The sequence below is a fragment of the Sinohyriopsis cumingii genome, chromosome 3, assembly GCF_028554795.1.
Source record: "Sinohyriopsis cumingii isolate HCF-2022 chromosome 3, ASM2855479v2, whole genome shotgun sequence".
In the NCBI taxonomy this organism is placed as follows: Eukaryota; Metazoa; Mollusca; class Bivalvia; order Unionida; family Unionidae; genus Sinohyriopsis; species Sinohyriopsis cumingii.
This window is the reverse complement of record NC_142963.1, coordinates 71,910,373-71,929,214: the sequence shown is the minus strand read 5'-3', so window position 1 is coordinate 71,929,214 and position 18,842 is coordinate 71,910,373. Positions and strand designations below refer to the sequence as shown.

Here is an 18,842-nt window from a genome sequence, read left to right as displayed (position 1 = left end):
TATATATTACAGACTGACTGTTGGTGTCTAAATGTCACTGTTGTTTGGCGTATAAATATGTGGAAGATCGCAAGCAATGCAAGAAAGGCACAAAGAACACAGTATCATAGATTTGTTAAAGAAAAACAACAATTAAAAATATAAACAAATATAGAGAAAAATGAGAGAAGGATGGAAATTAAACGTTTTTATATTATACAAATAGAAACTACTTTATACTGAATAATGAATTCAGATAAATCTAAACGTTCTATTGTTACAGCAGCTTAGCCGAAACCACGTGCAGATAAATGTATTTTAGCAAATATGTTATTCACTTCGGGAAAGTTTTTTTTAAAGGCGCGGCATTCCTATCAAGAAGATTGCCGAGTCACATTGTTGATTCACTGTCCATATTGTTCGGTAAATATTATTGTATCACATCAAAAGGAAGGTAGTCATTTCAGGCAGCGTATAAAAATACATATTTCTGTTGAAAAAGTATATTATGTAATTGAATTTATTTTCACTGATAGACACGTTAATATAATTCCAGACGAACTGTAGTGTGCAAAATTACAATATCAAACGGTATCATTGAGAGAGCGTCATTAATGCTGATTAACATGATAGTTGTGTGCTGGCGTAATCACTTGATATTACCTTTGAGACTAAGTGTTAATACATAACAAATCTTTCAGTTTAAGCGTTATGACACGATATTACCTTGCATATTAAGTGTTATTTCATGATATTACCTTGCAGACTAAATGTTATCACACGATGGTACCTTGCTGTTATTACGTCATAGTACATTGTAGACTTAGTGCTATTGCATGACTACTTTGCATACTAAGTGCTAATATATGACAGTACCGGGCAGACTACGTGTTATTACATGGTACCATCTTGCATACTAAGTGTCATTTTCTTAGAAAAGTATAGGTAAAGTAACTTGCACGTAGCGCTCAATAAAAAACAACATGAGATCCCCTGCCTCTTGAAATATGCTTAATGCCAAACAATCTATTTACAGATCTGAATAATATGAACATCAAGCAAAAACTATTAGCTGCTTTTAAACCAGTTTCAATTACCTAGCATATTAATTCCTTATCTTCATGTTGGTTTGGGATTTGTAATTTTCGGGAAGGGTCTTTTATCGAAGATATTTTCAACACCTAAATATTATGAAAACAACGAAATTAAATTTGTATGCCATTCTAGGTTAATATTTCGTAAATACGGAATTTTTCATTCGGCAGCTTCTTCTCCATCTTCAGAAGGATGGTAAAGTTATACACTTGATTATTAGTCAACGTTTTTGCTGGAGAAAAGAAAGATTTTCCAATGACGTTTGTTAGAAAGACATTAAGGCAGAGATGATATATATATATATATATATATATATATATATATATATATATATATATATATATATATATATATATCCTCGTTAAACAATAAAAGGGGACAAGGGGACTGTCTTGTAAGAAAAGACAGGGTTTAGTGTTAGGACGCACAATTTCTGAAAAAGAACAGCATAAAGATACGCAATTTTAATTTTCCACGTAATCTTCTATTTTTGATTATTTGTTTTATGCAAATGTGTTTGATATGACTAGGATCCATATTATGTATCGTTTATTCAATTTCATGGAAATCTATTGATGCTAGAGTTTTTATGCAATTTATCTCTTTAATTTTAGTCGCTAGTTCATTGACAGTATTGACGATTGCATACTATCCAAGTTTTCACACGTGTAGGATAGGGTTATATGAAGTTATTTTCTTTGTCTGTTAGGACGATACTGATTATTGTTAGTTAACCATACACGCATATTTATATCTGATTTTTTAATATTTAAATAATATTGTAAGTTAGGGATTTCTGTGAGCCAAAATTTTGTGATTTTTAGGCAATAGTAATCGAGCATATGGTGGCATAGATAAAGATATACGGTAATATTGGATATAACGTGCACGTGTTAATTTATGGCCGATCGCTGTGAATCGAGGTTGATGTTCTATCGGATTAAACCAGAATATATGCAGTGTGGATAGCTAGTATGCTTCTGAATACGGTAAATGAGGTTATGAGGTTATTTATGCACGTGTAGCAAGTGGTACATATATAGAGATTTTGGGACAATTTTGCCCTTCAAGGAATAGCTTTCTGGGGAGAGTCGGGACAGTCCGAAGAAGTACGAAAAAAGCAGTGACGAGTTCAGAATAAAAGACTGGGAAGTCCAGAAAGGGATGAAGAGTTCGGAAAAGGAAGGATTGAGGAAATAAGAAGACGTTGATATATGGTCAAGCGTTATTATGATGAAATAAATATAAATCAGACACCGTTATTTAATTTATTTTGATTAAATTTGTTATTTTTCTTGTCTAAGGGGGCTCGTATTACATTATTTCTTCCCAATAGTCTTGCTCAGTACTCTGTTGATATTTTATCTTTCCACACCCACCGACATATACAATCGAGGGAGGTCATTCTCTAGATAACGCGTGCCAAATCCGATTAACCATCCCTCTAAATGAGAAGTAGATGTTACATGCATACATACATACATACATACATACATACATACATACATACATACATACATACATACATACATACATACATACATACATACATGCATGCATGCATGCAAGCATGCATGCATAAATACATACATACATACATACATATAATATAATATAATATAATATAATATAATATAATATAATATAATATAATATAATATAATATAATATAATATAATATAATACAATATAAAATAAAATAAAATAGAGACAAACAGTCATACATATACTTGTATTGTAATAAAGGATAAACAATTTGTGAATTTTAAAAAATATACAATTTTACATAGTGCATTACTTTTAAGGCCATTAGGATACAAAGTACCTAACTTGTGAATCCAATAAGATTCTTTTATGAGTATATTCATGACTCCATGCACAATATCTTTTTGCATGAAAGACAAATCGAGTAGAGAGTGATTATTGGTATCAATATATAAAGACGTCATCCTTTTCTTTCAAAACATCTTGTGTCCGAACAAGCATATATTAAATGCGAAACTAGTTACACAGAATTGTTGGTGTTTTTTAAAATTTATATCCCATTTATATACATACATACATACATATATATATATATATATATATATATATATATATACGACAAACATGAATGAAACTGACGGAATATAATCTGTGTATATGAGACTTCCAAACATATTACAGAATAAGCACTATATAGTTAAGGACACCGCAAGACGTTGGATCTACAGCTATGCATGCAATAAATGTGAACCAATCAGATACTGTGTAACATATTGCCATCATTGAAGCATACAATAAATGTGAACCAATCAGATACTGTGTAACATATTGCCATCATTGCAGACTGAGCTTAGCAGCAGTTGTCCGTGTTAATGTGAAATTTACAGTTAGTGGTGACACCACGCTTGAGTTAGTGTATACAAAGGGTTTTCAAAGCTTGTCAACACAACAAGGATCATGTACCTGTGCATAACGACCACTCTGTGTATGTGTGTGTGACTAGGATTTTTAAAAGCTTTAACAATTTTTCAGTCATATCGCTACGATATCTGCAGTGCGGCAGGTTTTGGTGATGTCTAGCACTGAGGCATCATGCCGCAGACATGTAGGATGATGTCCCACCTAGTCACATTATCCTGACACCAGGCCGACCAGTCATAACACTAACCTCTTAATGCTAAGCGCCTAGTGAGGCAGCTGTTAATACCATTTTTGTAAGTCCTTGGTATAATTCGGCCAGGGTTCGAACCCACGACCTCTAGCTTCTGAGACGGACCATAACCGCCACTAAATGCAAACATACAGTTCGCTTCTTACAGCGATTTGAATTGAAATAAGCAGGGCAACTCTGTGATGGGAGGCGATTCTCGATGTATGTTATTTATTTTAACTAGTTTCGTATTCAGGCTATATGGCTTTAGAGCACTGTTGGAAATATTGTAGTCTATAGTTTTGCTTGATACGACATAATCAAACGTTACGGCCAATCTGAAACTTTATTATATCTATTCTCGTCACGAGAAAATTAGTAATTTTTGACGTATCTTTCATCAGTAAGATAATTTCTATTTTATTTTTCTTTATAAGTATTACATACGTCTGTATATTGTCGACGAATCTAATTAAATGACGACTGTGCATGACAAAAATGTGAACAACCAGAAAATACATCTGTAGACCTAAAGAAAAAGGGGGGCTAGCCCTACCCAATCTAAGTATCAAACAAAAAGCAAATATTTTAAATAGATTTAAAAAGTTAACTCTCCTAAACTACCATGGGAAGCTATATATATATATATATATATATATATATATATATATATATATATATATATATATATATATATATATATATATATATATATATATATATATATATATGTGTGTCGCTTCAATAATACCATCTATAAAAAATAATACACTAACTAAATTTTTAGAACCGCCAGGCTACTGTAGGAGAGTGAGGGACTTAATATACAAACATAGAATGACAATGCCTCCCAAGGAAATCATAAGATAGAATTACACCATCCAAACTTAAACGGGCCGGCCATCTGAAAAAACTGGGCAGGGATAAGATCAGCCTCCAGACAAAGTAGGCTCTTCCTGTACCTGCACGACAAGTGGCTTAAAGGTGAAGATGCTTTTGAAAGACATATAGTAAGTTCCATACCGCTGTGTAAACTATGCAGAAAACAAATTAATTCAAAGGAACTCTTAATACTTAGATGCCCTAAGAAGGCTACAGAGAGACAAGATCTAAGGAACAGAATTTAAAAAAAATATGTATCAGATGATAAACAATTACTGTTCACAAATAATAGTAATGATAAGAAAATTTACAACTAATAAATTATATTAACTCTATAATGAAGATAGCAATAGAAGATATCTAAAATAATGGACTGAGCTCAGAGTGACTTTCAACTACCTTGGAGGTCATTCATACTTTTCCTTTACAGTAACAAACTATGGTGTTGTTGATTAAGGAGCATTTGATGGTACGATGCCTAAGCTACGTGTGGTAGTATGGGTCGTACCCGATCTCACCAAAGGCAAGACCAAAAACAAGAACATTGCGAAAACAGAAACACGTCAATATATACAACACGCCTACATCCATTTTATGCAACACCTACACATTTAACAGGCATATATTATTTCCAGCTTTTACTCCCACCTGTCCTCTCATGCACACACACTAAAATAATACTAAAGCAACTAATAACTAACAAGAATTTGACCACAATATATACAACACGCCTACATCCATTTTATGCAACACCTACACATTTAACAGGCATATATTATTTCCAGCTTTTACTCCCACCTGTCCTCTCATGCACACACACTAAAATAATACTAAAGCAACTAATAACTAACAAGAATTTGACCACTTGTAGCCAGTCCGTACAAAAACAAAGATAACATACAAAACAAATAGCACATACATATAATATACACTGGACACCACTGACCCCTGGCAAGGATTACTATTCGTAAATAAGGCTCAAAGACCAGCCAGGGTCAAGGAGACTATAATACACTTGAGTAGTGAGGTGTATAAACCTAGATCAAAATTGATAAAAACCGAAATTTTAATGAAATGAACACATACATTCATCAACATAAAGGGGAAAACACAAACACACATACAATTCTTTAACTTTCGGCACTAGGGGGTCCCTTCTACGATGCACGTCTGAGAGGGACCACACCAATAAAAGAAAGAAAAATCATAAACTACCAAATTAGCCATTTGGTTTGAAACCAAGAATAAAAGGAAAAAGACAAAGGAAGACAAAAATTTTATTACAATGTGTTGATACAGGGAAAACTGGTTTGATCGTCATTCTGTTTCAAAACACGGGTGAAACTTATCAGACTGGCCTTGAGTTACATTCGTCAAGGCAGAAGGACAACGATAGCAGATCCAGGTACATCATTAGTTCTCTAAAGTACAGACTTAATAGAGAAGGGTCAAAACTAAGGAGATCAAAATCTAAGCTCAATTACTGAGAGCATTAGATGAAATATATTCAACAGCAAATAAAGTGTCACAGTCAAGGTCAAGTCTGCTAAACCAATCCAGGGCACACAAGTGGTCGGATATTCCGAAGTTTATATTCTGCGTCTGATTACAGAGTCGACAGAAAAAGATTTATGGAAAGTGTAAGTGTAATGGAAGTCACCGATTTAAATATGGCCCCGTTTGATAAATACACCCACGTAAATTACCTTTACTTTATGCAACATGCATTTTGTTTAACAACGGTGAATGAGGGTCAGTTTTGATGAAGATTATGCTTAAGGTCAATGGTCAGTAAAGTTGGTGAGGAGGATGCTAACATGTAAACTTAATCAAGGCATATCATGATTTTTGTCAGGTCTTTAATATCTTAAAAGATTAATGTTTGTTAGGACAAGGTAAAAAAAACACCCTCAGATGTAGCACATCGTTAGAGAGAATTCTCTCTGGATATCATAGACTCGGTCAGCCAAACTTTTGCGTGGCTGCGTGAATTCCCTGGACCCACACGTGAATCTGTTTGAACGAGTGTGACTAGTGTTTATCAGTGCTCATCACAGCCCAGTAAAACTTCATGTTTACTTCTTCTGGAGATTTAAAAAACAAATGTCAAAGGAACAAGATGAAATAACACAAATTCTTAAAATAAAACGCACCTACATCAATAAACACATCAAGTGATAATTATATTTAACTAGAAACAAGTGGTGGTTGGCTTGATGCCAAAATGGCGATATCTTGGTCTAAAATAACACAACAGAAGGACTCCAGATTATTTTCACGGTTGTTGGTTATTGATACCAATGAAATTTCTCTACTTATCTTCTCAGTCTCCATCTTATAAATTTAAACATGCAGACAAATTCATCCAGCTGGAAGGCATGAAAGTAATGAAACAACAAAAACGACAATATGGATTTCAATGCGGGCTGCCATAATGAACTAATACAAACTCATTAGCTACAAACTAATAATTTAATCAATGGTAAACACATTGATCATCCCTACAAATATAAATCATGAGCCTAATTCTTGTTACCTGCATTTTAACGGTTTAACAAATAGCAAGCAGGATCTCTTGTTACTATAATCAGTTTCCTCCTCCAGGTCAGAAGGAACTCAAATCATCATATAGTCGGTTATTGATAGTTACATCTGTTGGCAAAAAGTCGGTTTAATAGCTGTTAACCCTCTGAGACATATTACTACTTACCATTTTGAGTATATATGATAAAAAGTGGGTTTTTTCTTTTCTTTTTTTGAAATTCAGATGTAATTATTTGAAAATAATAACTAACGCACTACAAGTTATGATTTGGAATAGTTCGTATGAAAAGGAACCCTTCCTAAATTCAGTTATGTGGGATGAAAAGTAATTGAATTACATAAAATATCTGTCTTGTCACATGTGATGATAAAATCTAAAAGGTGTTTGTGATAGCAATATGACCAATGACTTGAAGGTCGCCGTTTTATATAAGGTGTTTGTGATAGCAATATGACCAATGACCTGAAAGACGCCGTTTTATATAAGGTGTTTGTGATAGCAATATGACCAATGACTTGAATGACGCCGTTTTATATAAGGTGTTTGTGATAGCAATATGACCAATGACTTGAAAGACGCCGTTTTATATAAGGTGTTTGTGATAGCAATATGACCAATGACCTGAAAGACGCCGTTTTATATAAGGTGTTTGTGATAGCAATATGACCAATGACTTGAATGACGCCGTTTTATATAAGGTGTTTGTGATAGCAATATGACCAATGACTTGAAAGACGCTGTTTTACCTGAAACTCAGCATAGTGCAGTTCTAAGCTTATGAGCAAATATTGGACACAAGATTCAGTTCTTGTATGTAAGTCCGTATTGTTCAAAATAAATAAATACTACTACTACTACTACTACTAATAATAATAATAATAATATTATTATTATTATTATTATTATTATTATTATTATTATTATTATTATTAAACTTTCTTTAACGAGGATAGCACATTTGTTCATGACTGACCCATCTGCGATGGGGTCCTCAATTTTTGTAATTGGTTATTTTAATGGTAAAAAGAACCACGCGAGTAAATCACAAGTACATTTACCTCAGGGTATCTAAAGGACAATGTGCATATCCTTTCTTATAATGGCATGTGCGTAAACTGTTCACCGCAATCAATATTAGGATTTTTATACTTGTAGGTTTTGTTCGACTAACATCGGAAATCACCGGATATTTGCATATATACATTCTGACAGTGTTAATTGGAAAATATATTGAAAACTTTTATCTAATGAAAGAGAAATTAATGCATAGAAACCAGACTTGTACACCGGTATTGATTCCTATAATTTGGCATGTGCAATTGGGCGGATATATTATCATTATATATGGTCTGAATCAACCTTGGTTTGTGTGCACAACTACGCGTAATTAAATTTCGTGCATATTAACAAGAATAGATTAAATAATGTTCACTACACGTGTATATGTAAGTCTTTCGTTGGTACCTGCACTATCAGCTACTAGCTAGAATAAAAGACTTACATCGAATTTTAACGCAAATATGTAAAGAATAGTCCCGCTGTACCCATTTCACATTGTCAAATGCGACTAAATGTAGAACTTTCACACTTGTGTACTTCTGTCTTTCTTGTTTTTTCACTATTTAAGAGATACATGAAGAGTTGATCTCGACCATTGTTTTGGTACCAATTGTTTATGTGTTTGCCTGTCTGGGAGAAGTATTTATCTCCAATGCTTTCATTCTTTCAATTTCTTTACTGCAAAGCCTATAGCCAATGAAAGTCTTTGATACATTTTGAGAAAAGAGAGAAAAATTCATCTTCTAAGAAATGCAAATAAGTGAAAAAAGAAAACGTTATTAAAAAATCCAAGACCAACGAGAAAAGAAACTTCGAAAGACGGTGGTAGAGTGCATTGATGACGAATGCGCGTTTAAAACAAATTAAACATCGAAGAAGAGTGTTGTTTTTTCTTACGGTTTATAGGATATATTGTAACGTTAAAGGCTGCAGCGAGACGCGGATGTTTACATTTGTTCATATTTGGTGCGGCTGTGGGCCGATTGGCGTCTATTATATTTAATTTTGTTTCCAGTATCTATGCAGCCACCACAGGATTGAATTGTTACGATATTTCTTACTTCACTTTAAGAAGATATTTTTTTGGGGGGTAGAAAGAAAGAAGCCTTTATTTATCAGCATAAGGAATTTCGACCATGAATGTCATATGATATTTGTTGCTTGATGGTATCACTATTGGTCAGATATTTTCTGGAAATGTGATTTGTATTAGTACATGCTGTTCTTTAACAGGTCCTCACGTAAAAGAAAATAGATTAAAATATAAAGAGGTCCTCACGTAAAAGAAAATAGATTAAAATATAAAGAGGCAACATGTATGAGTAGGCATTCAGAATGGAGATCGGTCAACACTGCAGTCGTGAAGTTAGCGCATATTTTAGTAATATTTAACAACTCTGCAAATACTGGGCAACGATCGTGATGAAATCTTGAACTTGCTAATTTAGTCTGTATGATCTTTGAACACAGACATACAGACAAACAGATAGATAGATAGATAGATAGATAGATAGATAGATAGATAGATAGATAGGTAGATAGATAGATAGAGTTGCAGATGAAACTGCCTTCAAATATAATTTCCCCGTTTTGGTTTCCCCAAAACCAGACCTCCCATGTGAACGGTAAAAGCATATCAACGAGAAACAAAACACAACGGTGACAAATCGTGTTATTTTACCATAATCAACATCAAAATATCATTACTTTGCAGAAATATGTACACACAAATTGTGTACTCCGCTCTTACAAGGAATATTCTTTTCAGACAAATATGGAACATTATATGTTGTTTCAGTGGCTGCTTATTTACGCTTTAAATTATCAATGGCGTTTCCAGTGATGATGTTCCTCTGAACAAGAATATCAATTAACCCTTATAATTACTTTTGGACTCTAAAACACACAATGCACAATCGCGATTCCATTCTTGACAATTTAATTACGAAATCCATTTTAAAACTAGTTACTTATTCAACGAATGCCAAAAAAACTGACGATGTCAAAGTCAAGAACACTCAAGAAGCTTGTCAACAGTTATATAGATGCTTCGACGTCTTGCCAGCAAAACATTGAATATGCTGATTGATCCTGTTACAACGAATTCTACTGGCTATGTACATAATAGCTCTTTCTTTCTCTCTCTCTCTCTCTCTCTCTCTCTCTCTCTCTCTCTCTCTCTCTCTCTGATTAACACGTACAATTTACACCAAATACTTATGCATTTTTCTAAAATGTATCTTTATTGTCCACAGTGGCCAATTGATTTTATTACCTATAGCAGAGTGCTTGTAAAGTTTTGTAATATTCCCATATATATATATATATATATATATATATATATATATATATATATATATATATATATATATATATATATATATATATATATATATATACATATATATATATATATACATGCATATATATATATATATATATATATATATATATATATATATATATATATATATATATATATATATATATATATATATATGCATGCATGCATGCATACATACATACATGCATACACTATATATATATATAGTGAGCCCTTCTTAATCCAACAGTATACTTAGAAATATATCCAAGACCACTTTTGAATGGTTATCGTTTCATGAAGATTCAAGTGTCTGGCTGACACCTAATACTCATTTGTCAGAAAATCAAATACAAATCAGACACTCCTAACCTCTTTCGCATCCAATTAGGATTCCGTCATAATCCTTATGTTTTCCTAGTGTACATAGGTGTTTGACGGTATCGAGACATGGCTTTGATATATCACTGTACAAGTTATATCAGATAGAAATACATCATCACAGTGCCGCAAGACTTGCGAAATTCTAGGGATGCCGAATATGTTACAATTTGTAAAACATTTATTACAGCTGCTTTAAGAAAGGTATAAGGGGTGTGCCGTTTATGGCATGGCATGTGCAAGAGTTGGTCGTTTGCGTAAACAGGGATATATAAATAAACATGTTATCAGTTTTTTCACCCGAATGCTCACATATCATTTAATAACACCCTATTTGACTACAGAAACCTTTTCAACACCGGCATCTCCAACGTGTGAATAGTTTCAGAAAATTTATAGATACCTATAAAAGTAAATAAAACCCAGTCCCCTTTTTCTCTGAACTATTCTTTTCTATATGGTACTTCTTCTGCAATTGTCCCCGAGTAAGTTAAAAAGTGAATGTACAAGAATATCCGTAACTAGAACAACATTTACAACTTTTTAACAAGACTTTATTCGTGCAGTCAAAGCAACAAAATATAGAGCATACGTAACATATTATGGTTAAAGACCCTATTATTTCGGTCCGGGGTGTTTGTGGTTTAGAGGGCCTACAGTAAAGCTAGTGTACATTAAGGTATAGGTGAAACATGTAACGAGCTATCGGAATTGCTCTGACTGCACTTGCTTATAAGACGTGTCCAACTGCAAAACTGCACAGATCGATATATGCCGTCGTATAATGGGTCAGTAGACCTGGTCTGTGCAGTTTGTTAGAGTAATCAGCAGAATAAACAACATAGACATGCGCATTATGACACGGCAGATCAGAATTTTTCGGTTTTTGCAGTTTGACTAGACTTATAAGCGAGTACATTCTGTTCTCTATTTATACTTGAACGCATCACACATACCATAACATCGATGAACAGTAAAGTAAGCACAAATCAATTGTAATTAACCGATCATTTGCTTTGATAACTTACTATTCCTTCTGCTAAAACCTCCCAAAACAACCATTTCAAATAAAAAGAAACACGTAATCAACAATAATTAATTCACAAACTTACCCTGAACGATTTGCAGACATGCAAGCAATACGAATAGGCGCCCCAATAAATTGATAGTTACTTCCATCTTATTTTCTGCAGCAGCATCTAGTCTGTGTAGCCGCTGAAAGCAGAAAAGAAATTACAGACAACCATTCTACGAGCGATAATCCATACAGCCAGTGAAAAAAAAAGTTTTCTTCATTTCTCATATGAGAAACTGGAACATCACTCGTTATTCTGTGACACAAAAGACAACATACATTGATGTGGGTTTTTTTCTTCTCCGTATTTAGGAAGATTATAATATCAGTGTAAGAGCAATGAAACACCTAATAGTTAGTGCTCATATATTTTTAGCAAATGTTTTTATTGTTTTTACAACCGCAAAAATTCCAGACAGTGTCATAGACCTATGCATCATTCTGCCTTAATTCAGCAAAACAGACCCAGCGACGTATGAACATTTATTTTATTGTGTTTTTAACGATGCAATCCAACTGAAGTTACAAGTAAATTGATGTTTTGAAAGAAAGCAGGATTGAAATCAGAAGCCGTTGACAGATAAACTGTCAAAAATAGGGCATCGTGCTTTTTAAATGTGCAACGCTTCGTTGCGCTTGAAGAAAACTTTATAAATATTTGAGAAACCTAAATTGATTTTGTAGGCCGTCCTTTTCAATAATGTATTGCCACCTTATAGAAGAGTATAAAAAAAACAGATTTTATTATCAAAACATGCACAAAGGTCTGAAGCAAATGATCATTGTTTCGTCGGTGGCAAGAATGGAATCCATTAATGGAAATATATCAGATCATAGTAACGTTCATGATGTGAAAGATATGTACGATTTTTGTAGTGGATATACGGAAATATTTCAAGAGTGAAGTGCAAACATTGTATTGTCAAGAGTGGTGAAACCATGAGTGACAATAAAATAGGTTTCTACTTCACGAGTGATATATTTCCGTATATCTACTCAAAATGGTAACTTTTCTTTTTATTATATACTTTTATTGGCAAACGGCGTCGATTTGTATCGGTTTTCTCCATTCTGCACCAATGCAATGATAAACTTTATTATAATATCGTGTTATGTATATTTAATTTGCGTTCTTATTTTTTGTAATGTATTATACGCTATGGATAATTCTATTTTGTACTTGACCTTGTCCAAAATCAAGTTCATATTCTACCTAATTTGAATCATTGAATTTGGTTTCGTAAACAACATATTTATCTCACTCTAGAACATTTGATATTTCCCAAGAACTGCCTGGTCTAGCAGTTGTTTACCACGTTTTATATTCTAATTTTATTTTCAGATCTTTTAATTTGTATTTGTTGAATTTTTTCAAACCTTGTTGCTCTCACTCTTTTCTGTTACTTATTTTAAGACCACAGTCGTTAAAATCGATAAACAGGTACTCCTTAATTTTGCAATAGTTTAGGGACAACGGAGTTTTGCAAATTTAGCTGTACATATCATGCTTCAAATTGTGTTTTGTCAACAAAAACCTACGAAATGAAGATTTTTTTATTTCGTTAATACATTTCTTACGCGGATTGATACTGTTCACGTGGGGTAACTAGAAACGTAAGAGCGACTGTGTCTGACAGACATTAGTGCATAACATGATTGTGAGTTTGGTTTATTTCTACATCCAAACATATGGTACCTTTGTTTGTGGCCTTGGTATCGAATTTTCGATTGTCACTTAATTGCAATTTGCAGTCAACGCTAATAATCCATCGTTATCAAGCACGAGTGTACTGCGAGTTAAAATTATTGTTTAAACAAGTTTTATTACTTTCTTTAATCGTGAGATTTATTTATTTTCTAAACAATATGTACTGTTCGTCTTAAGTGTTACAGATATACAATACTGTATGGTGACACATAGAAATAGGCCAGTCCCTGAGAGTTTCCATGGGTTATGTATATATATATATATATATATATATATATATATATATATATATATATATTGTATTTATGTGTTGGTGCATGACTGTATATTGCAATGTGCTGTAAGTAGGTGTTCACAAGTTTTAAAATCAGCGATAATAATGAACCTGTTTACAAGTTTGGGGAATCAGTATTTAGTGCAATTGAACGAAATACTGGATTTAATAGACATTCAGAATACAAAATAAAATGCCAAGAAACATTTACTGAATCTTAAAAGGGTACACAGAATCAAGCAAATCTTAGCAAGAAACCAAATCAGAAATGTGCAGAAATAATGAAAACGTGCTTATTTTTCAATTCTAAAAGCAATGATTTCAGACTGCCCGAATCCCTAAATAGCAGCAAATGAAATAATAGTATTCTAAAAATTCTCTTTCCTTGGCAAAGGGACGGCAACCGAACTACTAAACCTAAGTTTTAAGGAGCCGCATTAAGAGAGGCCCAGTCTATTTGAATGTGCAGCATACTTAATAAATATTTAAAATATTTATTGATCTACGTCTGCTAAAGGCATGAAATTGAATAAAAACTATTTGAAAATAACAAATAAATAACGACAACGCCCGAAATACCTAAATTTTAATTTCAACTGTATTCTCATTATCGTTATAATTTCCCTAAATTACTTGTATACTTCATAAAAATACTGAAAATGAAAACAATAGCTTTGTTTGAAAAGCTTCCAGTGTTTTGATTTCTGATTTTTTTTTGGTTTTTGGAGTGGCCTTTTGAGAATGTGCAGGATATTCTCACTACAAATCCGCCGAAAGACTTCAAGAAGTATTAGAAACAAAGCCAATACTAGTACAACAGCAAATAAATAAAACAGCCAATACAAGTACAACAGTAATTAGTCTAGCACAACAGCCAATACTAGTACAACAGTCAATACTAGTAAAACAGTCAATACTTGTACAATAGCCAATACCAATACAACAGCAAATACTAGTACAGCAGACAATACTAGTACAACAGCCAATACCAATACAACAGCCAATACTAGTACAGCAGACAATACTAGTACAACAGCCAATACCAATACAACAGCCAATACTAGTACAGCAAACAATACTAGTACAAGAGCCAATACCAATACTAAAACCAATATTAGTACAATAGCCAATACTAGTACAACAACCAATACTAGTACAACAACCAATACTAGTGCAACATCCAATACCAATACAACATCCAATACTAATACAGTTGTCAATACTAGTATAACAACCAATACCAATACAACATCCAATACTAATACAGTTGTCAATACTAGTATAACAACCAATACCAATACAACATCCAATACCAATACAACATCCAATACTAATACAGTTGTCAATACTAGTATAACAACCAATACCAGTACAACAAACAACACAAATACAACAGCTAATTCTATTACTTAGTGTTGACTTCCTCTTTAATAGTTGTTCGTGCTTTTTAATTTTCTAGTCTGTCCTTGTATTACATTTGTGGCAATTAAATTCTTGAGACTATAAGGAAAACGAAGTTTCAGCAAAATTGATAGATTTGATAAAGATGAATTATGTGCCTAGAAAGGTATAAATCTTCCGTATTGCTGACAACACAAATCCTTCCTTAGTTCATAGTATAAAACATATCCTAAGATTTTTTTTTATCTGCCGCTAACAGAGCTTAAACTGTTTTGACTGAGACAAATGTTAATAACATAAAAGGTTGTCATTTGTATGCGTAATTTGCAAATATTAGAATCTAAATCGTCTTTGACACTCATTTTCCATGTAAAAAATATTAATCGAACACAGGACATATCCATCGTCTTTCTTTTCAGACTACGTGACAGTTTAAGTCTCACGAGAGGACGAAAGTGACGCAGTAACAATGTGTGAGAGAAAGAATTGAAATAATGTCCTATGGGAACTGTCAACAGACGCTATTGATCCGAAGTCTTTGGGATTTCACAAATTCTTTACTGTATTTGAATTCCTCTGGGAGAGTGTAGGGACAACTATTTATCAGGTTTCTGACAAAGGTGCTAACATCTGTTGACACAAGCAGTCCTGCAGCATGTACGTTGCATGAAAATTGCCTTACTCTTTCTCCAGTGTAGAAACTAAAGGGTATTGGTGGGAAGCACTAAAAGTAGTGGTGCTATTTTAATAGTAGCAGTGGTATTAGTAGTAGTAGTAAAGGTAGTAGCAGACGTAGTAGTAGTGTGTGTATGTTTATGTGTGTGTGATTTGAATTTTTCACGTGTCTTTAACAAATTGTCAGTCATATCGCTACGATGTCTGCAGTAAGCAGGTTAAAGTGCTGTCTAGCACTGGGGCATCATGCCGCAGACATGTAGCATAATGTCACATTATGCTGACACAAGACCGAACAGTCCTAAACCTAACCTCTTAACGCTGAGCGAGAAGCGAGGCAACTGTTAGTACCATTTTTATAAGTCTTTGGTATGACTCGGCCGAGGTTCAAACCCACAACATCCCCCATCAGAGGAGGACGCTCTAACCACTGGAGCGATAGTAGTAGTAGCAGCAGTAGTAGTAGTAGCAGTGATGGTATTGGTTGATCATGTTTGGGCAGATTGTAGGAAAAGATATGCTCATAAAAAGTTACATTTAAGTTACCTACAATTCTTAATGTTTTAACCTTTAGCACTCAAAATACATATACATAATTTTTAATCGGTCTTCATACAAGATTAGGCTTTTAGATTGTTTTAGTGATTACGCATATAACTGCATATAGTAAAGCTCGATAAGGCATTAAACATGAGTTTAGTATTTGCTAAAAGTAGAAAGGGCAGTGCTCTGGTTGAATAGAGCACCCTAACACTAAAAGAAAGTGTGTGCAAGATTAATAGAAAAATGTCTTCTCCTACGGCTGGCTGATTTGTATGTTGCAATCTCCCTTAAACATCGAAGTTTAATAGCATGCAATCGCATTGTGTGATGTCACGCAAGTGCAGAATAAATGAAACTTTCCAAAGGCATAAATGCATAGGTTGTCCATAGAACACGACATCAATACCAGCCAAAGAATTCTAAATATTACACAAGGCTTGATTATGCTGTGTGCATGGTACTTGTTACGGTCGCACGGCATACACAAAGCCTGATTATACTGTCTAGTTGTGACTGGTTATGGCCACACAGTATACAAAAGACCTGATTATGCTGTGTATTCACCAACAGTACTGAAAGATAAAATGGGCGTTGGCTAGAAGTCACTTTAGCTTGATTCAAACATATTTTATTACCATAATCAAGAAACAACTGGGATTGAGCTTCAGTTTCTCCATATTAGTTACGGTTCTTTCCCTCTATGTGAAGCGCTTAACATACTACGTTTTGGATACACATACGGCAGGATCATGACTGAAATACGTCGCTATGTGTGAACAGATTATTACATTTACACGGGCATTGTAAGGAATCATTTAAAAACGTGTGAAGATAATCAGGAAAATCGTATTATTTCCTTGACAGAGTCTTAAACGACCTTAAACACCTTACCATTCAATGAATACTATAGTGGAGATGAATCTTGAAATAGCAGGTCAATCATAGTTGGCAAACGTAGGTGATAAAGATTTAGGTCCATCGTCGCAGGCAGATATAGGTAAGAAAGATTATACAGATTTTGAAATAAGATCCTGTAATCGTCTTCATTATGATTACACTAAAAGAAACACTGAAGAGATGCTGTTCAGGTACCTGTATACAATTATGTTATGCTCATTGTTGTCTCCGTTAACTTTACATTATCAAAATCGTCCTGTATTTTACGATACTGAACATCTTGATATAGCATGCACGTGCACGACACTAGTGCCTCAAAATACGATAGTGTATTAGGAACTACTTTGTAAACAAACCATGTATACTCACGTAGTAGAAACTTTAGGGTTTGATTGATTAGTTTTGTTTGTCAATGAAGTAAACAAGCCGTTTCGTTCGTTTGAAAGTATAGATGATAACGTTAACGACGTGGACGAGTTAACCGAGTCAGAAACGAAACTTTCAAACAAGCACACGAATGCATGTGATATTCGCAATGTCAACAACAAATGTGAGAGACGCATTAATTGAAAATATCGTTCTGATCAATGAAACAGTTATTAAGGAGAAATATTCTTATCATTTCGCAAATATAATGGCTCAAGCTATGACCAGTACTATCATAGCCTATAAAGATGAAGCATAGAAACGCATATATTAAGGCCAAGGGCTATTTCATATCTCTCAGAGACGTACCATTTTACAAGTCTGTCAGAATACTATATTCGAGAAATAGAAAAACGCAACTGAAAGTTTTGGTAGTAAACTAACAGCCTCAAAGCCAATAAGCCAAGACGACGAAAAAAATTTATTTCCGCTGGCTAAATGGACTGTCACACAACAGCTGCTTTGGAATTTCCTAACTATGTTGATACAATGTTAGGCTATCAATGGAAGACATACACTCTGTGATACAGGTCATACCTGGGGGCCCTGCAACAGCAAGAAGAACGTGACTGGGTATTTACATATGTCTTCTTTAGCTGGTAATAAGAATGGTACTGGAGATACATTTATGCATTTTGAATTTCATCATAATGTACCTTCTTAGTTTTGCAAATCCGAATGACATGTCCTGCAAAATCTGATACGCACCGAATCTGTACTGGAATTTAGAGTACATTTTCAACTGAAATCACAGTCTCCTCATTACACTGAATTGACCCAATAATAAAGTCCATCATAATCAGAAAAGCAGAATGGAGTTGGATCAATATAAAAACAAAATTCATCTATTCCAGACCAGTTGGAAAAGTGGTTGCAAAGCGCATTCATTCACAATATGACACCCAATTTCAATTTTAATTAGACCAGAACGACAAATCTTTACA

At 33.7% G+C, this 18,842-nt stretch overlaps 1 protein-coding gene across 2 annotated transcripts in view; it reads right to left on the bottom strand.

Moving 5' to 3' along the window:
* The window catches only part of LOC149803082 (neuronal acetylcholine receptor subunit alpha-10-like), a 191,868-nt gene that overhangs the window by 126,203 nt on the left and 46,823 nt on the right, over positions 1-18,842 (bottom strand). For both annotated transcript variants that reach the window (XM_089952666.1, XM_089952667.1), the window contains exon 2: positions 12,012-12,114. In XM_089952666.1, coding sequence (XP_089808792.1) covers positions 12,012-12,114 — 103 coding nt within the window. The remainder of the gene's footprint in view (positions 1-12,011; positions 12,115-18,842) is intronic.